A 22,523-nucleotide genomic window follows, 5' to 3' on the forward strand; every position below is an offset into this window, starting at 1 on the left:
ATATAAAAGTCTTAACAGATAATATTAATGTCACTGTACCCATATTTCAAATCTTAACATTTTAGCTGAGTATTATCCTTCTTGAGGTAAGCCTCTGACCTTGACATTATCTGTCTCAGTACATGGTTTTATACTTCTACAACATATACATTGATACAGATTATATATTAATAAATGTAAATATATACTTTGCATGTTCTTAAACATATATCATTCTGCAAGTTTTTCTTTTTGCTCAACACTTTAAAAATGATTTATGTATGTTGATAAATTGGGCTTTGGTTCAGTTATTTTATCCACTTAGATATGATTAAACCAAATTATTTATACATCCTATTGATAGATTTTTTGGTTAATTCCATATTTTTGCTGCAAAAACATTCTTGCACATGTGTTCTTGGCCACCTGTGTTTTTCCTCCAAGGTAAAAGCTTAGTAATAGAACTACTAAGTTGTAAAGTATGTGTGTTATGGACTCTAAGTTTTGTTGCGTAATTAGCCTGTACAGTAGTTGTATGAATTTACACTCACACCGGCATCTTTGTGAAGCACGGTATTGTGTATTTAAAAAATCTTTACCAGTGTGATGCCAGTTTTAGTTTTTATTTCTCTCATTACTAGTGAGGTGGAATATTTTTAAAAACATATTTATTGGTTGTTTGGGTTTCCTAGTCTTTGAGTTACTCACTTTTTTTTTTTTTTTTTGCCAATTTTTCTTATGGAGTGTTCTCCTTTCTCTTACTCATTTGTTGCAATTATTTATACATCCTGATGAATTCTTAGGTAGATGCATTACATGTATCTTCTTGTAATGGATGTTTTATTTTTATACTTTGTTTATGGTGTCTTCAGTTTTACAGAAGTATTAAACTTTAATGTAATTGAAATTGTCAGTATTTTCCTTTATGGTATTGGTTTTTGGATTTTGCTTTTCTACCCTGGAGTTATAGTCTCCTTATATAGTCTCCTTATATTCAGTTTTGGTAGTTTTGAAGTTTTGTTTTTCACATCTAGGGATTTAATCAGCTTGGTTTTGAGTTTTGTCTATGATGAGTTTAGGATTGAGTTTTTATTTTTCCATATGGGTGTCCAGTTGTCCCCATGCTACTCATCGAAGAGTCTGTCCTTTCCCATTACTTTGTAATGCTGCTTCTGCTGTATAACAATTTTTCTTATTTTCATGGGTTTGGTTCTGGCTTCTTTGAGGCCTTTTGTATATTTCTGTTAGGCTTTGCTTAGCATGCTGTTTTAACAAGTGTAGTGGTAAGTACAGCTCTAGGTAATGCTGTGGACTGAATGTTTATGTCCTAGTGTGTGGAAATCCTGGTCCCCAATGTCATGATATTAAGATGTGGGGCCTTCGGGAGGTAATATTTCTACAATTAGGAATGGGATTAATGCGCTTATAAAAAGACATGAGAGAATTTGCTCTCTCTTTACTCTTCCCTCCACGTGAGAAGTTGAGTGTGCAACTCGGGAGAGGGTTCTCACCAGAACCTAACCATACTGGCACGGTGATCTCAGATATCCAGCCTCCAAAACTGTGGGAGATAAATTTTTATTGTTTATAAGCCACTCAGTCTGTATGATACTTTGTTAGAGCAGTACAAAGGGACTAAGACAGGTAGAATGGGTTCTTCTGCTTTGTTTTTAATATTGTGTTTGTCCTTCTTGATTCTAAGCTCTTCCATAAGTATTTTTTAAAATTGAGGTAAACTTTGTCTAACATAATATTAACCATTTTAAAGTGAGCAGTTCAGTGGCATTTAATACAATGTTGTGCAACCACCACATCTATCAAATAGTTGCATAACATCTTCATATCCCACAAGGAAACTCCATGCCCATTAAGCAGTACCACTCCCTGTTCCCTGCCAGCCCCTGGCAAACCACCAGCCTGCTTTTGGTGTCTAAGGATTTACATTTTCTGGTAAATATTATTAACTCCGTGGTAAATATTTCACATAAAGGGAATCGTGCTATGTAAGGCCTTTTGCCTGTGGCTCTTTCACTCAGCATAATGTTTTTGAGACTCATATGTACATCATTCTTTTTTATGGCTGAATAATATTGTTTGCATGTACACAATTTGTTCATGCATTCATCTGGTGATGGATATTTGGGTTGTTCCCATTTTTTGGCTATTGTTAACAGTGTAGCCTGAGCATGTGTGTGAATGTTTTTGTTTGAATACCTGTTATCAGTTCTCTTAGATAGCTAAATCATTTTGCATTTTTCATCAGCAGTGTCTAAAGGTTCCACTTTCTCTACATCCTTGCCAACAGTTTAAAAAAAATTATATCCATTCTAGTGTATGTGAAGTGTAGTATCTTATGATTTTGATTTGCATTTCCCTAATGACTAATGATGTTGAAATTTTTTCATGTGCTTATTGGCCATTTGTGTATCTGTTTTGGATAAATGGCCATCCAAGTCGTTTGTCCAATTTTTAAAATTGGGTGGTTGTATTTTTGTTGTTGAGTTGTAGTTCTTTATATCTTCTGAATACTACACCCTTATCAGATACACGGTTTGCAAATATTCTCTCCTTTTCTGTAGGTTATATTTCACTTTTTTGATAATGCCCTTTTATACAAAATGTTTACTTTTGATGAAGCCCAATTTATTTTCTTTTGTTGCTTATGCTTTTGATGTCATATTTAAGAATACATTGCCAAACCAAGATCATGAAGATTTACTCCTGTTTTTTTAAAGGCTTTTATGATTTTAACTTTATATTTACGTTGTAGAGCCATTTTGAGTTTTTGTGTATGGTGTGAGAAAGGAGTCTTAACTCCATTATTTTGTATGTGAGTCTCTGGCTGTCGCAGCACCATTTGTTGAGGAGACTATGTTTTCCCCATCGAATAATATTGACGTCTTTGTTGAAAATTTATTGACTGTACATGTATGAGTTTATTTCTGGATTCTTAGTTCTGTTTCATTCATTTGTATATGTTTATCTTTATGTCAGTACACATTGTTTTGATTACTGTAGCTTTGTAGCAAGTTTAGAAATTGGTAAGTGTGAGTTCTCCAACGTTGTTTTTCTTTTTCATTACTGTTTGGACTATCTGAGGCCACTTGCTACATCTTAGGAATTTGAGGATCAGCTTTTCAATTTATGCAAAAACAGCTGTTTAAGTTTTGATAGGGATGGCATTGAATCTGTAAATTACTTTAGGTAGTATTGTCATCTTAACAATAAGAAGTCATACAATCCATGACCACATGATCTTTCCATTATGTAAGCCTTCTGCAATTTATTTCAAAAATGTTTGTAGTTTTTAGTGTACAAGTGTTTCACTTCCTTGGTTAAAGTTATTCTTAGGAATTGTTTTCTTTTTTTTATTTTTCATTTTTTATTTATAGAAACACACATGATTTTTGCATGTTGATCTTGTGACCTCAACTTTACTGAATTCATTTATTCTAGTAGTCATTTTTGTGGATTGTTTGGGATTTTCTGTATATTTAGGATGATGTCATCTGTAGAGATACTTTCACTTTTCTCTTTTCAATTTGGATGCCTTTTATTTCTTTTTCATGCCTAATTACACTGGCTAGAACTCAACAGTGCAATGTTGAATAGCAGTGCTAAAAGTGGCATCTTTGCCTTATTCTTTTGTTTTGTAATACTCACCTGGGGATATGTGTACTGATTTTAGAGAGAAGGGGGCAAGAAAGAGAGAGAGAGAGAGAGAGAGAGAGACAGACAGACAGACAGACAGACAGACACTAATGTGCGAGAGAAACATTGATTGGTTGCTTCCTCAATGTGCCCTGACTGGGGATCGAATCTGCAGTCTAGGTATGTGCCCTGACTGGAATATGAACCCACACCTTTTGGGGCACAGGACAACGCTCCAACCAACTGAGCTACCCATTCAGGGCTGCCTTATTCTTGACCTTAGGGGGAATATTTTCAGTCTTTCACCTTTGAATATGATGTTAGCTCTGGGTTTTTCATAAATGCTCTTTATTATATTGAGGAAATTCCTTTCTATTCATAGTTTGCTGAAGTATGTTTATCATGAAAGGGTGTTGGATTTTGTCAAATGCTTTTTCTGCATTGGATGAAATGTTATGTATTTTATTCCCTTTGTTTTTTTAATGTGTATTACATCAATTGATTTTCTTACGTTGAACCACCTTGTGTATGGTGTATAATCATTTTAATAAAGCTATTGGAATCATTTTACTAGTATTTTGAGAATTTTTGCAGCTATATTTGTAAAGGATATTAATCTGTAGTTTTATTTTCTTGTGATGTTTGAGTCTGACTTTGATATGAGGGCAATATTGGCCTCTTAGAATGAGTTAAGAAATGTTATCTCCTCTTCTGTATTTTGGAAGCATTTGAGTAGGATTGGTGTTAATCCTTTAAATGTGGTAGAATTTATCTGGGAAACCATCAGGTCCTGGACTTTTCTTTTTTGGGAGGCTATTGATTCTTTATTTAAGTTCCTTACCTGTTACAGGTCTTTTCAGATTTCTATTTCTTCTTGATTCAGTTTTCATAGTTTGTTTCTAGGAATGTGTTGAATTTATCTAGGTTATCTAATGTGTTGTTATACAGTTACTCACAGTATAGTATTCACTTTTAATCTTTTTTTATTTCTGTAATGTCAGTGGTAATGTCCTCATTCTTATTTCTATTTTAGTTATCTGCATCATCTGTTACGTTTTTCATCATTTATCTAAAGGTTTGTCAAATTTGTTGGATTTTTTTTCAAAAATCTAATTTTTGGTTGTGTTGATTTTTCTCTATTGTTTTCTCAATTTTGTTTATCTCTAGTCTACTACTAGCCTTGGGGCTTTTTTCTCTTCTTTTTCTGGTTCCTTAAGGTTCAAAGTTACTTTAATTTGAGATCTTTTTAAAAGGTAGGCAATTGCTGCTATGAATTTGCCTCTGAGTGGTGCTTTTGTTGTATCCCATAACTTTTGATATATTGTATTTTTGTTCTTAATAGTCTTGTATTTTCTAATTTGCCATGTGATTTCTTTTTTTAAAATATATTTTATGGATTATGCTATTACAGTTGTCCCAATTTTTCCCCCTTTATCCCTCTCCACCCAGTACCTCACATTCCCTCTGGCAATTCCCCCACTTAGTTGATGTCCATGGCTCATGCATATATCATGCATATAAGTTCTTCGGCTACTCCATTTCTTACACTCTTCTGAACTTCCCCCTGTCTATTCTGTACCTACCAATTTGTACTTCTTACTCTCTGCACCTTTTTCCCCATCCTCCCCCTTCTCTCACCCAACTGATAACCCTCCAAATGATCTCCATATCTATGATTCTTTTTCGGTTGTGCTTGTTTGCTTAGTTTGTTTTTTAGAATCAATTGTTGATAGTTGTGAATTTATTGCCATTTTAATGTTCATAGTTTTGGTCTTCTTCTTTTTCTTAAATAAATCCCTTTAACATTTCATATAATAATGTCTTGGTAATGATGAACTCCTTTAGCTTTACCTTATCTGGGAAGCACTTTATCTGCCCTTCAATTCTAAATGATAGCTTTGCTGGGTAGAGTAATCTTAAAATTATAAGTCCTTGCTTTTCATCACTTTGAATACTTCCTGCCAGCCTCTTCTTGCTGCTAAGGTTTCTTTTGAGAAATCAGCTGATAGTTTACGGGAACTCCTTTGTAGGTAACTATCTGCTTTTCTCTTGCTACTTTTAAGATTCTCTTTATCTTTAACCTTTGGCATTTTAATTATTATGTGTCTTGGTGTGGTTCTCTTTGAGTCTGCTTTGTTTGGGACTCTCTGTGCCTCCTGAACTTGTTATTTCCTTCACAAAATTAGGAACGTTTTCTTTCATTATTTTTTCAAATAAGTTTTCAATTTCTTGCTCTTCCTCTTCCCCTTATGGTACCCCTATGACTCAGATGTTATGTTTGAAGTTGTTTCAGAGGCTTCTTCACCTATTCTTGTTTTTTTGGATTCTTTTTTCTTCTTGCTGTTCTTCTGATTGAATGTTTTTTTCTTCTTTATGTTCCAAATCATTGATTTGATTCTCAGCTTTATCCACTCCCCTGTTGTTTCTCTGTAAATTTTTCTTATCTCACTTAGTGTAATCTGCTGTCTGGGTCTTCTTTTATGCAGCTGAAGTACCCAATCAGTTCCCTCAGCATCCTAATTACCAATGTTTTGAACTGTGCATCTAAAGGTTGCTTGACTCCATTTCATTTAGTTCTTTTCTTGGAGTTTTGTTCTGTTCTTTAATTTGGTCCATATTTCTTTGTCTCCTCATTTTGGCAGCCTCCCTGTGTTTGTTTCTATGTATTAGTTAGAACTGCTTTGTCTCCCTGTCTTAGTAGCATGGCCTATTGTAAGAAAAGTGCACTGGTAAGTTGGATGGGGCAGAGCTTTAGGTCATCACCAGGGTGGGGCAACTTATGTGAACAAGGGTGATGGAGTCTCTGATGTGGTGTCACTGCTCTGTGGCTCTGTGTGGGGGAGGACTCAGAAAGGGGACAGTGCTGTGTTAGAGGAAGCTGTTCCCCAGCACTTACCCTTGCCAGACACTTCATTTTCTCCCTGTGTGCCACTGGTGCCCTTCCAGCTGCTGCCCTGGTGCTGGGGCCCAGATAGAGTGAGTCTGTGTAAATCCTAAGTCTGTTGCAGGCCCTTTAAGTGGAGACATGTGAGAACCCTGCAGTTTCTTCTGCTGCCCCAACCTCCACTGGGTTTTACAGCCAGAAGTTGTGGGGATTTATCTTCCTGGCAGTGGAACTCTGGGCTGGGAGGTCTGGTGTGGGGCTGGGATCCCTCGATCCACAGGTTTCCCTTGCTCCAGAGGTGTCCCTTCTCATTTTTATCTACCACACATGGGTGTGGGACCACCTGTTCTGCATCTCTGTGTCTCTGCCCCTCCCACCTGTCTGGATGAATGTGACTTCTTTAATTCCTTGGATGTTGGACTTCCATATAGCTCAACTGTCTGACAGTTCTGGGAGATAGTTGTTTTATAATTTAGTTGTAATTTTTGCTGTGGTTGTGTGAGGAGGTGAACTGTGTTTACCTATGCCTCCATCTTGACAGGAAGTATACCATGTGATTTCTTTTTTGATCTCTTGGTGCTTAAATGAATGTGTAGTTTAATACACACATATTTTTGAATTTTTATTTTTCTTTTGTTATTTTAAATTTTTTATTTATTTTATTTTCAGAGAGAGGGGAAAGGAGAGGAACATCAATGTGAGAGAGAAACATGGATCGGTTGTCTCCTTTACACACCCATATCGGTGACCTGCATCCCAGGCAAATGCTTTGACCTAGAATCTGTACAGCGACCTGTGGCTTTGCAGAATGATGCCCTACCAACTTAACCACACTGGTCAGGGCTCAGTTACTGATTTTTACCTTTATTTCATTGTGGTCAGTGAAGGTATTTTGTATGACTAATCTTTTTATATTCATTGAGGATTATTTTGTGACCTAACATGCTTTCTATTTTAGAGAATGTTCCATATGCACTTGAGAAGAATGTGGGTTCTGTTGTTGGGTAGAGTGCTCTGTATGTTTGTTAGGTTCCGTGGGTTTATAGTGTTGTTCTCCATACTGGTCTTTTGTCTAGACATTCTAGCCATTATTGAAGGGGGGGTATAGAAGTCTCCAACTACCATTGTGAAACTGTGTTTTGTCTTTCAGTCCTCTCAATGCTTGCTTACATATTTTGGGTTTTTTTGTTTGGCATATATATATTTATAATTGTTATTTCTTCTTGACAAATGGACTTTTCTAACTGCTTTAGAATTACGTTATCAAGATCCCATCCTTCTGCTTTCTAGACTCCTCTTAGTACTCCGTATTGGTTGAGCCTAATAGGAAACCAGCTACAAGAAAGACATGGAGGTAATTTGGAGAGTCTGAGCCCCACTGTCATGAAGTAGAGTATCTAAGAGTGGATTTGGAGTTGAGAATTTTGGTCTATTCAGTGGTGCTGTATGGCTTTCTTGTTTCTAGCGTATAGACTTTAATTAGGTCTAGATGAGCAGTGGGTAGGGCAGTCTCTGAGGGGCCTCTTTGTGGAATTGGAGTTGAATAGCTAACAGCTCACCTCAGGCAAAATGGATGTCTGTTGGGATGGGCCTTTTCTCTGGAGAGCCTTTAAGTGGTAGGTGATGGCTTCGAACTGGGTGGATGATAAGGAGGATCTCTTCCCAGGACGGACTGAGACAGGCCCTCTTAGCAGTTCTCAGCTTAGGCCTGTGCATAGCCTTACAGGAAAACTGTCTAGATAGGTTAGTGCCTTGGGAGGTCCCAGGTCCCTTTCTGGATTTCTGAAAGCACCTTCTTTATGAATAATAGTAAATAGTAATTATGGGCTGGTTGACTGCCTTTCTGTATTCCATCTTGTTCTCATTTATGCCATAGTCAGAATAACTTGGAGTTTTAAGCATGTAGGTGAGCCTTATTTTTCAGTGGTGTTTGTGGGTCTGAATTTTTCATTCTACATTAGCTGAACTGCCTTATTAAGAATTGAGAGGGAGTGAGTCAAGGCAAGTGCTTAGGTCATAGTCCTAGAATACCTCTTCCATTTGCGCTGAAAAGACTTGGAGAGGAATCTTGGATACAAGTGTTAGAAACCAACTATAATGCATGTAAAATAGCTATTTTTTGGAAGGATATTGGTTGGCTTTCAAAATTGATACTAGGTCTGTGGAACTAGGTTTAGAAGACAGGCATTTAAGAAAGACAGGTATGCAGAACCATACTGAGGGTTAAGAAGTAGTTAAAGCACCATTGCCAGTGCTGCTGGTCGCTGAGAGCTGGTTGTGACTGTGCTACCTCTGCCTCTGCTTTCTCAGTGATTTCTAAAGTTCAGTTTCTGTTTCTTTATGTCACTTATTCCAGATCTGTAGTTTCAGGCAGAGCATCCGATTGCCTAAGTGTTGGTCATAGGGCCTTGCCTTGCTGTTTTACAGTAGAAAGATAAAGTACCTAGAGCCATTTGGCTTCTATTGAAGGAGGAGGGATTCTGCTACCAATATGCTGGTGAATTTCTGAATTTGGATGGAGGATTACATATTAACATCTTAAGAAATATAAACTGAAAAGAACCCTAAGTTTTATTACAGTGACTTATATATAGTTAGGGATAAAGTTCTTACTTGTGCTGTGCTACTTAGAAATGTAGATATAAACAGTCTTCCTAGACTCTACCCTTCTAGAACTTTCTGTGCAGTGGTTTAAAATGGGCCAGTACTGTTCTCCTTGTAGAGAGGTCTTGAAAACATGGGGCATTTTTCCTTTGTTACAGTGAGGAGAAGAGTGACACCATTGGCATTTGGTAGGTGAGGGCCAGGAATGCTAACCAGTCCACCACAGTGCCCTGGTGTCCTGCACAACAGAGAAGTGAATTGTCCTGCCTAAAATGCCCAGAGTGTATCTGAGAAACACTAGGTTATAAGGATCATTTAAATGAAGGGCTAGAAATTATTACTGGCCTCCATCTTTCACTGTCTGCACTGTGTACCTTGGGCATTATTTCTCACTTTCTTGTTTTGCTTCTGGTCTCTTTCCTTAGTTCAAGAGACTTGGTTCCTTTTCAAGCCTTCTGCTCCAATTTAAAATCTGTCTCCAGGACCATTTATAAAAATTAACTCAAGTGGATCTTGTTTGGGCTGCCGTAACAAAACACCATAGACTGATGGCCTAAATCTCATAGTTTTAGAGGCTGGAAAGTCCAAGATCAGGGTCTAGCAGGGTCAGTTTCTGGTGAAGGCTCTCTTCCTGGCTTGTCCTGGCTTGTAGGTAGCTGCCGTCTTGCTGCATCCTTACGTGGCCTTTCATTTGTGCTTGGGGCCGGTCAGGAGGAGGGGGTGGGGTGGGGTGAGGGGAGAGTTATATAAAGAGAAGGATATATTTCTGTTTTTCTTTTCTTTTTAGTAGTTTAGCTTTTCTTTCTTTATTTTTTTAATCCTCACCCAAGGACATGCTTTTTGATTTTGGAGAGAGGAGAGGGGAAGGAGAGAGAGAGAGGGAGAGAAACATCAATAGATTGCCTCTTGTACATGCCAGGCCTGGGACTGAACCCAGGCCCATGCCCTGTTCGGGAATTGAGCCCACGACCTTTTGGTTTATGGGAGGTTGCTCCAGCCAGCTGAGCCACACTGGCAAGGGCTCTCCTGTCTTCTTATAAAACCACTAATCCCATCATGAGGGCCTCACCCTTATGACCTAATCTAACACTGGCTACTTTCCAAAAGCCTCATCTTCAAATACCATTATGTTTGGGGTTAACGTTTCAACATACGAATTTTTAGGGATACAAATATTCAGCCTCAGGGATAGTGTCTTAGGGAGAAACCAAACAAACCTAGGCAGCCACAGAAACAAATTATCAGTATTAGAAATTTGGATCCAGAGTACTTAGTAACCTGGTAAAGGCTGACCATACGTATTTTGTTGTAACAGTTGAGAAAATGCAGTTGGATGATGTTGAATAGGAAGAGTATATAAAATAAGAACAGAAGTGAGGATGGAATACAATATTTTGGGGGTGCACTGATAATAGAGCCAATGGTCAGCAACTTGTAAAGGCAGGCGTAAGGAAGAGGGACTTTCAAAGGAAGGATAAACTCAGGTATCAGGTTTTAACTGTGGTGGATATAAGACTGGTGTGAGGTTGAGGAAAGTGGAAACAGCAGGTGTAGTATTCAAGGGAGGAAGGGAACACCAATGAGGTAGAGGTAGAGGCAGTTTTTAAGGAAGTTTTTATCTATTTATGTATTTTGTAATAAATGGATGAGACTTTGTGTTTGCAGGTGAAGAGTACAGGTCTACTAGACAAGGAGAGGGTGAATAGAAAGGGAAAAAATACTTGTATCTTTGCCTGAATCTTTGCCAAACAAGATTTCAGTGTAATTTTTTGAATCCATATGTAATGGGGGATTGTATTTGTCCTTCACAATGTTTCCAAACATGATTTATTTAAATACACTAATTGGAGAAGGAAATCTATCACTTGGTTAGTATATTTCTGGCAAATCAACCCTCAGATACTAATGAGAGCCCTCGGGAAAGAGAACATCGAGGATGGAGTGTGGCTCACTTATGATTAGGTCATTTATCAGCATAAAAATCCCAAAATAATAGTGACTTACACAGGGTAGAAGTTCATTTCTGATCACATGAATTCTGTGGGAGCAGTTTCAATAAGGCTGAGAAATAGATTTTTTATTTAGCAGGATCATGTGCTTACCTAAAAATTGAGGGCTCTAGGACTAAGAAAGAAGGGAGAAAAGATATTGAGAGATAGGTGTTAGTATTTAAACAGTAAAAGACAAACTCTTAAATGACATTTATCCCTTATGTGAAAGGCATAGTGTTTAAGAAGTCCAAATGCATATGTTTGTAACTAGGTTCTCTACTTACTAGCTCTGTGACCCTAAACAACTTACTTAATTTTTCTCTTTGTGCCTTACTGTTTTATAATGAGGCGAGAACAGTGTTTAATAGAGGGTACTTCATAAATTGGTGTGAGAATTTAATAAGATAATCTATGTAACTCACTAAGCTAGTGCCTCATACATCTCAGCCACAACAGTGATTAGTTTTGTTGTTATTTGTCTAAGTTTTTCAAGGACTAAGGGGGTTTGCAAGGTGCCTCTGGTGACTGTTGAGTTAGATGTTTACCCTTGGAGTAGCCATCATTGTTGGCTGGTTCGGAAAATAGTACCTACCACGCCTGCATTCATTCACGTGCGTTGGGGTGGAGGTTGAGAGAAGATTGAACTCTTACAAAGTAGGTCCGGGGAGAAAACCCAGTGTCCACTACGGTGGTGGTTTCCAAACATTTGTGTACACCAGCATCATCAGGGGAGCTCTTAGCAATGTAGATTTATGGGTGTCACACAGACCTGCTGAATTGGAATGTGTGTTTTTAACAAGGACTCAAGAGAATTTTAAGTAGTCATACCCGCATCACTTGGGAACGATCGTGCTAGAAGCTCTATGGTATTTCCAAAATGCAAAAGTTTTGGAAGAGCATGATGTACTATTATAATAATGAAAAATTTCCCATCCTCTTATTTTTCTGCTTATCTCTTTCCTTGACACTATTTATATTTTTGTTCATCTTGATACTTAGTTATTAATTCCATTTTTGATTTTCTTTCTCCCACCTAGTTTTTCACTGGTGTGTCTCCCTTCCTTCCTTTCTCCCTCCTTGCCTGACTCCTTTTTTTTTCCTCTTTTTTTTTTTTTTAACGTGTCTACTGATAAGTTACAGATTGCTGTTTTCTCTATTTTCATTGGCCCTGAAATTGTAACTTTCTTTCTAGGTTCCCTCTTCCTCCATTGTGTAAAGTGTTAGCTTGTTAGCTCTTTGTTGTCACAGGGCTTATACCAAGTTATATTTCTTGTTCTTCAGGCAGATAGACTTGAGCCTCGCACAGGTCATTCCTACCTTTGAACGGCAGGAGCAGGAAACAGCTATCAGGGTTTGGTGGAGGAAACTTTTAAGTTTTACGTTTAAAGCTTGAAGTTCTTAGGGGTCATTCAAACCAGTCTTTTTCCCCCCTTTTCTTACAGGGAAGAAGAGGAACATTTGAGAAACAAAATTCGAGCTGATCATGAGAAGGCCTTGGAAGAAGCAAAAGAAAAATTAAAAAAGTCGAGAGAGGAAATCCGAGCAGAAATTCAGACAGAGAAAAATAAGGTAGTCCAAGAAATGAAGACAAAAGAGAAAAAGCCACTGCCACCAGTCCCTATACCAAACCTTTTAGGAATAAGTGGTGGAGACCCCGAAGATACTGACATAAAAAAGAAAAGGGAAAAAATTAAAGAGGTAATGATAAGCTGCTATTTAAAATACAGAGTGGTGTGGATACATATTCGACTGGAGAGACAGACACACGTACCATCTGTGTTGTCATGCTTTGGCCTTGTTTGTTGTGGGCCATAGTTGCAGTTCACTTCCTCAGTTGGCAGTAAGGGCTAGATCTCTCTCTTTCTTAATATGGGTTATAATTATTGAACACTTAAAATTTTGACATCATGTTTGGATGGTTACATCACTCTGTGTTCAGAGATCTTTTGATATTCAGCATTTTATAAATAATGTACAATAGATTTATAAATAATTTATCACTGAATAAGACATTTTTTAAGTGTTAAGAAGTTATAAAGGACTCTGCTAGATGCTATGCATATCTCCTCAGAAACATGCTTCTGAAGAGTTAGCATTAAATCTGCCACCTTTTAAGGAACATGTCATGAAAGCCCATAATTATACAGCAGATTAAGAACACCTATTTTTTCCAAAGCATCGCGGTGGATTGAGGAATGGGGAGGGATTGATCTGAGAGTTCTTTGTATTTGTTTACTCACAGAAGTCTTTCAGTCTGTTACTTTAGGAGTGACTTGGAGATAAAGAGACTACTGGGGCAGGGGTGGGAATCTGGTGACTATTTCAGGTGAACTTTGTTAATTAGAACTGCAGCTAATTCCAGGTGGAGTTGGCAGTTGTACTACCTCTGTAGAAGAAGATTCTGTCTGGGTGTAATAGTATCAATAATATTTCAAAGGCATTTTTTGACATAAGATAATACATTTAATTCAAACAGTCATATTTATATGGACATATTCTAGTGATGAATATGAAAGATTTAGTAGGTACTTTAAGCTTGGCCTTATGAATTATTACAAGACCTTGACCTTGATGGAATCAAAATAGAACTTTACTCTGATTTTACCTCACCCCTGGCATCTTGTTTTATGCACAGACTGCTTAAGGCACTTTCTTTGGACAGTGTTGGGGAGACATTGATTGTTTTGGGTTTTTTTCAGATTCCTGACCTGCCTTTTTTTTAGATGTCATTAGAATTTATTGAAATACTTTGTCATGTACATAAATTTAGGTAGATAACTGTGTGCTTAGGGAACCCTGAGACCACCCAAAGGTCATTGAGACCACTCAATGATTTGCGAGAAGTACTCACAGGAAGGACTCAGCAAAGCTGTTGTATTCGTGGTTTTAGTTTATTACAGCAAAATTAAGATTAGTAATAGGAAAGGCGCATAGGAGAGAGACCAGGAGAGACCAGGTGCAGGCCTCTAGTTGTCCTCTCCAAGTGGAGGGTCATGGGCAGTGCTGGGTTCTGCCAGCAGTGATGTGTGGCAGTGTGCATGAAGTGTTGCCTGTCAGGGAAGTTCCCCTGAGCCTTGGTGTCCAGGGTTTTTATTGGAGGCTCCTTATGTATGCTTGGCTGAGCTTAGTTCTGCAACTCCTCCAGAGTTAGGCTGATGATACCTTTACCGTAAGTCCCATTGTTAGCATAAACTGACACAGCGCAAGGCTTCAGATAGACAAAGATGCTCATAACATGCAGGATTATAAAGGGTTAGAGGTTATTTTTCAGGAGCCCAGTATAGCCCAACCTTTCTTTGGTATCTGCAGGGTTTGGACAACCTAGATCTGCTGAATTAATCCTTCAGAGCATGCCATATTATCCAGTCCTCTTACAAATCAGCATAATGACCCCTGTGTAGGTTCCTGTTAAACCTTATGGTACTGATTTAGCAAGCACAGGAAGTTGAAACCTAAGGGGAATGAGCTAACTAGAGGAAAGGTGATGTGAACTGCAGAATACCTGAAAGTGTCAAGAATTAGACACCATTTACTTAAGGCTGTATTAAAAAAATAGAGCTGGAAAAGGATTATTTGAAAGTTTTAAAAGGAGCTCTTAACCCCTAGATCCCTAATTCTGTAGCCTGTGCATCCCAGCCACTGCCCTCCGTTTCCCAACAGAAGACAAAAAGTTAACCTTTTGGAAGGATAAATTAGAGAATATCTAGATTTTGGGAACACCAAGTATGGCTGAGTGAAAGCACAGAGATCATTCTAAAAAATGAAGAGAGTGGTGGGGGTGCAGGGATTAGATAAAGAATACATTCTGAATGTTGAGATGTTCTCCTGCCCACGTCTCAGAAATCTGGAAGCCAGGTTTATATTCAACATGGTGGAGAATGGAGGACTTCTCTCTGGGGAGACTGGTCCAAGAGAAAGGACCTACACTGTTCCTCAAGCACCCCTGGGTTTCCCCTGATCTCTCTAAGATGAGGCTCAGGCAGCTGTAATCGTTTGCTCATTCACTGACAGCCTTTGTCTCCTAAGTGCCTCACTCATATGTGGAGAGCAAACCAAATGCCACCAGACATTTAAGGAAAGTTTCTCACATGAGAGAACAAAACAGATGGAACAAAGGAATTCAGAGGATACAGAAATGATACAGGGAACAGAAAAAAATATTAAAAAATTAACAGCGTTGGAGTGACAGAAAAAATGAATTCATGAAATGAGAGCAGTAAGTTATAAAAAGGAACATTTATAAAGTAACAAAGAGCTTTTGGAAATTAAAAATATGATAGAATTTAAAAATTCAAAATAAGAGTTTGAAGATAAAATTGAGCAAATCTCTCAGGACAAAAAAATGGAGCAAATAAAAAAGATTATAAGATCATTCTAGAACATCTGACAAGCGATTAGATAGATATGGTTGGAAGAGAGCAGGGATAATAGAGGGAAAGAAGTCAAAGAGACAATTCAAGAAAATTAGCCAATCTAAAGTGAGTGAGTTGCCAGATTGAAAGCACCTGTCAGGCATCCATCACAATGAGCAAAAAAAAAAAAAGACTTGAAATTTTAGAAAAGTAGCATAAAAAAGATCATAAAAGTTTACGGGGGGTGGGAAAGGTTCCACTAAAAAGATTGGGATTGTACATAATGGCTCATCAGATTCCTCAACAATACTATTGGAAACTAGAAAGAATTATGTCTAATCAAATTATGAATCAGATCTGCCGGTAAAGATATTTTTAGACATTTTCTCAGATTGCTACTGTAAAATATGCTTCAGCACAAAAATAGGAAGAGAAGGGATTTTGGAAACAGGGTATCTGTCGCCATAGAGAATAAAGAAGGGCATTCCTAGGATTGCGACTAAGGGAATCAGCAGCTGATGGCTGTGCTTCATGTGAGGAGAACAGAAGTCCAGAGTAGAGTAGGATAGAGAGCTTCAGGAAGGATATATTATAGGATAAAACAGAGCTGATAGTTTGTCTGATTTGGAAGTAAATTCATAATTGCTACATTACAAACTAAGGAAATAAACAAAAACCCCACTAAACCCTCAGACCAGTAGCTAGTAGCAGGGAAAACAAAGGTTGAACAAAGTAACGTAACAATTATAAGAAAAACGTGTTAACTATATTGGGAGTATGTGAGTCAGGGAAATACACGTATGTGGGGAAGTATATGCAGAGGTGAGTTGATAGAGGCATGAGAGAGCTAAGTTATCTTAACTATAGGAGAACATAGTAAATACCTGAAACTTTAAGGAATAGCATTATAACCTATATTTAGAAATATAGTGGTAAATAGAAAAAAACAGGTAAAAGTTTAAGTAATTGTCTCAGGAGAGGGGAAATTACAAGTGGGAAAGATATGATAGATTTATTAGATTAAAAAAGTTAACTTTATTGAAACAATTTACATACAACAAAATGTACCTGTTTTAAGAGTACTGCTTGATGGGTTTTGACATCTATGTAACAGCAATTACAGTCAAGATGTGACTATGTCCATAATCTAAAAATGGTTTTCTTGTGCCCCTCTCTGGTCAGTTCCCCTGGTTCCTTGGTCCCAGGCAACCACAGATCTGCTTTTAGACTTTATAGACTAGATTTATCTTTTCTAGAGTTTCAAATGGAATAGAGTAATAAAGCGTGTGACATTTTGTTGCTAGGCTTTTGCTCAGCATAATGCTTTTGAGATTTGTCTGTGTAGATGCACATACAGTTAACTTAGTAGTATTCTGTTTTATGGCTGTACCATGATTTGGTCTATTCATTTGCCTGTTGAACATCTGCTGGACATTTGCTCCAGTTTTTGGCTGTTAGGAATAAAGTTGCTATGAACATTTGTGTTCAAGTCTTTGGGCCCATGTTTTAGTTTCAGTTTTGACATTTCAGTCTGTGATCTATTGTGAGTCAGTTTTTTTAATTGTGAGAAGTAAAGGTCTTGCTTTATTTTTTTCTTACATAGGGCTTCCTAGTTGTTCAGTTGTTGAAAGAATTGTCTATTCCTGATTGAATTATCTTGGCAGTTTAGTACAGAATCAATTGACAAAATCAGTATGTGTTGAGTCTGTTTCTGGACTCATACCTATTCCGTTAATCTCCATGATTATCCTTAATGCCAGTATGACACTGTGTTGATTACTTTAACTTAAAGTAAGTTTTTAAATTAGGTAAGTCCTCCAATTTTGTTCTTTGTATAAATTGTTTTGGCCATTCTAGGTCCTTTACCTTTCTAGAATTAACTTTTCTACGAAAATAAACAGTTGCTGGATTTTGATGGAGATTTAACTGAATCTGTAGATGAATTTGGAAAAATTATCATCTGAAGAGTAGTCTTCCATTTCATGAGCATGTTACATCTTTCCCCTTTTGTAGGTTTTCTTTCATTTCAGTGGTATTTTGTCGTTCCCAGTATATAGTTCTTGCACATATTCTGTTATATTTTTCCTAAGTATGTCATCTTTCTCGGTGCTATTATAAATGAATTGTTTTAAAATTTTCATTTCTGTTTATTGCTAGCATATGGAAAAATATATGATTTTAGTTTATTAAACTTATATCCTGTTATTTTACTGAAGTCACTTACTAGTTCTAGTGACTTTTTTTTAGATTGCTTAGAATTTTTCTCGTACAGAATCATGCTCTCTGTGACCATAAATTTTTACCTTTTTCCTTTTTGATTTTTATGCCTTTAATTATTTTTCTTCTCTTATTGCACTCTCTAAGACTTCTAGTACACTGTTGAAAAGAAGTGATGAGAATGGACATACTTAATTTGTTCTCAATTGTAGGGGTTAAGCATTTAGTCTTATACCATTAAATGTGTAGTTAGAAGTAGATTTTTGAAGGGACTCTTTATTAGGTTGAGGATGTTAATTTGTAGTTCACTGACAGTTTTTATCATGAGTTGGGTGTTGAATTTTTGTCATGCTTTGTCTATATCTATAAAGATTATTGGACAATGTTTTTTCTTTTATTCTGTTAACACGATGAATTATATTGATTGGTTTTTTGAATGTTATATTAGTCTTGAATTCCTGGATTAAACTGCATTTGGTCATTGTAGCCTTCTTATCTACTGCTAATTTTTGTTCAGCAGTTTTGCATTTGTGTTTTTATTGGTTTTTAGTTTCCTTGTAATGTGTGTGCTTGGTTTTGGTATCTGAGTAAGGCTGGCTGCAAAAAAACAAATTGAAAAGTGTTTTAATGTGTATTGTTAAATGAATAGATTTTGCTACACTACAGTCTACTATTAAATAATTCAACTGATATATAATTAAATACTCTGCTATTGTGTTGCTTAGACTCCTTGGGTTATAAGAAACTCAGTACAAACCGACTGATATAAAAGTATTTATTAGCGTAATGGCTCTGAGGGCTTCAAGCTTGGCTGAATCCAAGTCTGTAGATGGTATTGTCAATAATATGTATCCTTCTCTTTCTTTATTATTTAGTTTCTTCATATTGGGAGAGAGTTACCCCCATCAATTCCAAGATTATATATTACTTAGACCTTCAGGTTGCAAAATGAGAAAGTCCCTCCGTCTCCTACTGCCTATATATGTAAAAGGATTTGATTGTCCCTACATGAATCACATGTATACAATCACTTTGTCCTGGGGTTGGCAAACTACAACCTGTGGGCCAAATTCTTACTTTAAAAAAAAATTATTACTCTTTTTGTAATCCTCACCTGAGGACATATTTATTGACTTTTTAGAGAGGGGGAAAGGGGGTGGGGAAGAGAGAGAAAAGAAAGAGAGAGAGAGAGAGAGAGAGAGAGAGAATAGAAGAAAGAGAGAGAGAGGGAGAGAGAGAGAGAAAAGAAAGAAAGAAAGAAACATCAGTGTGAGAAAAACATTCACTAGTTCACTCCCTTATGTGCCCCGACTGGGGATCAAACCCGCAACTTTTTGCTGTACGGGACGACACTCCAACCAACTGAGCAATCTGGCCAGGGCTCTGCCTTTAATTTTTAAAAATAAAGTTTAATTGGAATGGACATGACCATTTGTTTATGTATTGTCTAGGGCTGCTTTTAGGCTACAATAGCAGAATTAAGTAGTCGGTAAAGAAACTATCGACTACAAAGCCTAAAATATTTAAAGAAGGAGTTTGCTGATCTTTGGTCTGAGGTTAAGAGGTTCTCTAGCCAGGCTATGTTACTTGGTTATGCAGTCAGGGCATCTTGATTGACAGTTCAATCATAATCACAGGGGGGGGAAGGGGAACAGTTACCCAAAAGATAGGCAGTTCCTAAAAGAAAAGCATGCCAAACAGACACTTTCCTTCTTAATAAAAAGAACTTGTCTGTTACACTCAGTTTGTTTTCTTGTGTTGTGTAGACCCTGAGAATAAACATAATATGTGTTTCACACCGGTACAAATGTTAATAGGATAACATATTAATTAATATAGGAGATACAGGAGAACGTGTAAGGATTTTCTAAGATAATCTCTAAATTACACGGGATACAGAGATAACAGTGTGAATAATGTAACTGGGTGGATTATAATTTTTCTTTCCTCAGATGATGAAACATGCCTGGGATAATTATAGAATATATGGATGGGGACACAATGAACTCAGACCTATTGCAAAGAAAGGCCATTCCACTAATATATTTGGTAAGTTTACTTCTTATTCTATTTCCATTTTCTACATCCATTTTAAAAACAAGATTAATTTTTAAATTCTTTCTAAAACCTGAGTATTTCTATGGAATGGAATTATTATTTGAAGCAACATGTATTTTTTTCTCAAATTTTAGTCAAGATTGGTTATGGTTGCTTTGGAATACACAGATATGTGGGAGATTTTCAGTTTACATACAGACGCTTTTAGTCATTTGTCTGAGTATTTTGAACCTTTTTCTGCATTTTTAAAAAATCCTCACCCCAAGGATATGTTTATTGATTCTAGAGAGAGAGACAGACAGACAGACTGACAGACATAGACATCGATTGGTTGCCTCCCACACGCTCCAAATGGAGATCAAACCTGCAGCCTAGGTATGCGCCCTTTCTGGGAACCCACCCCGCAGCCTTTTGGAGTACTGATGATGCTCCAACAAACTGAGCCGCCTGGCCAGGGCTGCATTTTTTTTTTTTTTAATACTGAGAAATTAGGTACCGATTTGTAATTCTTTTTCTTCAACACAGTACCAGTTTTAATACTCACACATTATAGAGCTCTGGAGGGAAGGAAAGGGAATTCTGGCAGTGCTGTGCACATGCATAACTTGGAGATGTTGCAGGTTTGGTTCCAGACCGGCCATCACAATAAAGGGAATACTGCAATAAGGCAAGACACATGAACTTTCTGGTTTCCCAGTGCATGTAAAAGTTAAGTATACACTATTCTGTAGTCTTTTAAGTGTGCAATAGCATGTCTGAAAAACAATGTAATACCTTAATTAAAAAATACTTTATTGCTAAAGTTACTAATCATCATCTGAGCCTTCCGCGAGCCCTAATCATTTTGCTGCTGGAGGGTCTGGCCTCCATGTGGATGGCTGCAGACTAATCAGGGTGAGGGTTGCTGAAGGCTGGAGTGCCTGTGGCAGTTTCTCACAGAGACAACAGTGAAGTTTGCTTCATCAGTTGACCAATGATTTTTCTGTGGAATACAATGCTGTTTGATAGAATTTACCCAGTGGGCAACTTCTTTCAGAATTAGGGTTGGTCCTTCAAACCCTGCTGCTGCTTTCTTAACTAAGTTTATGTATTATTCTCAATCCATTGTTATCATTTCAACAGTCTTGACAGCATATTCATCAGGGATAGATTCCATCCCAGGAAACCACTTTTTTTGGTCTTTTAGAAGGAAGCAACTCCTTACCTGTTCAAGTTCTATCATGAGATTATAGCCATTCAGTCACATCTTCAGGCTCTACCTCTAACTCTAGTGCTCTTGCCACTTCCAACACATCTGTACTTACTTCCTCCACTGAAATCCTGAACACCTTAAAGTCGTCTATGAGGGTTGGAGTCAACTTCTTTCAAACTCCTGTTAATGTTGATATGTTGACCGCTGCTTCTGAATCACGAATGTTCTTAAAGGCATCTAGAATGGTGAATCCTTTTCAGAAGTTTTCAATTTACTTTGTCCAGATCCATCAGAGGAATCATTATCTATGGCAGCTATAGGTTTATGAAGTGTATTTCTTAAAACAATAAGAATTGGAAGTCTAAATTACTCCTGCAGGTTCAGTGTTGTATTAGCAGGCATGAAAAGAACATTAATCTCATAGTACGTTTCCATTAAAGCTCTTGGGTGACCAGGTGCATATTCAACGAGCAATATTTTGAAAGGAATCTTTTTACTTGAGCAGTAGGTCTGAAATATTAAAATATTCAATAAACAATGCTGTCAGCAGATGTGCTGTCATCAAGCTTTGTTTTTTCACTTACAGGGTGCAGGCAGAGCAGAGTTAGCATAATTCTTAAGGGCCCTGGGATTTTCAGAATGAGAAGTGAGCATTGGCTTCAACTTAAAGTCACCAGCTGCATTAGCCCCTACTAAGAGAGTCAGCCTGTCCTTTGAAGCTTTGAAGTCAGGCACTGACTTCTCTCTAGCTGTGAAAGCCCTAGATGGCATTTTCCAATATAAGGCTGTTTTGTCTACACAGCAAATCTGTTGTTTAGTGTAGCCACCTTCATTGATTATCTCAGCTAGGTCTTCTGGCGGATAACTCACTGCAGCCTCTTCATCGGCTATTGCTGTGTCACCTGGCATTTTTATTTTGTGATATGGTGTCTTTCCTTAATCCTCATGAACCAACCTCTGTTAGCTTCAGACTTTTCTTCTTCGGCCTCCTCACCCCTCAGTCTTCACAGAATTGGAGAGAGTTAGGGTCTTCCTCAGGATTAGGCTTTGGCTAAAGGCAATGTCGTGGCTGGTTTGGTCTTCTATTCTAGACCACTAAAGCTTTCTCCATGTCAGCAGTGCGGCTGTTTCACTTTCTTACCATTCATGTGGTCACTGGAGTAGCACTTTGAATTTCTTTCAGGAACTCTTCCTTTGCAGTCACAGCATGGCTAACTGGTCCAGGAGGCCTAGCTTTCGGCCTACCTTGGTTTTTGACATGCCTTCCTCACCAAGCTTTATCATTTCTAGCTTTTGATTTAAGGTGAGATGTGTGACTTGTCACTTAAGTAGTTAGAGGCTGTTACAGGGTTATTAATTAGCCTCATTTTAATTTGTTGCATCTCAGAGAATAGGGAGGCCTGAGGAGAGAGAGAGAGATGGGAGAACAACTGGTTGACGGAACAGTCAAAATATACACAATATTAATTTTTTCATCCTATGTGAGCACCCCCGCATTACAGTAGTAACATCTGAGACCACTGATCACAGATCACTTTCACAATAATGAAAAGGTTTAGAATATTGTGAGAATTACAGGAATCTGACACAGAGAC

General features: G+C 37.5%; 1 protein-coding gene across 1 annotated transcript in view; it reads left to right on the forward strand.

Annotated features, from left to right (window-relative positions):
- Nucleotides 1–22,523, forward strand: part of MAN1A2 (mannosidase alpha class 1A member 2) — a 123,975-nt gene that overhangs the window by 11,823 nt on the left and 89,629 nt on the right. Inside the window, exons 2-3 of the mRNA XM_024570613.4 lie at nucleotides 12,552–12,807; nucleotides 19,631–19,727. Of these exons, the coding sequence (XP_024426381.1) occupies nucleotides 12,552–12,807; nucleotides 19,631–19,727 (353 nt within the window). The remainder of the gene's footprint in view (nucleotides 1–12,551; nucleotides 12,808–19,630; nucleotides 19,728–22,523) is intronic.

Source organism: Desmodus rotundus, chromosome 12 (genome assembly GCF_022682495.2).
Source record: "Desmodus rotundus isolate HL8 chromosome 12, HLdesRot8A.1, whole genome shotgun sequence".
In the NCBI taxonomy this organism is placed as follows: domain Eukaryota; kingdom Metazoa; phylum Chordata; class Mammalia; order Chiroptera; family Phyllostomidae; genus Desmodus; species Desmodus rotundus.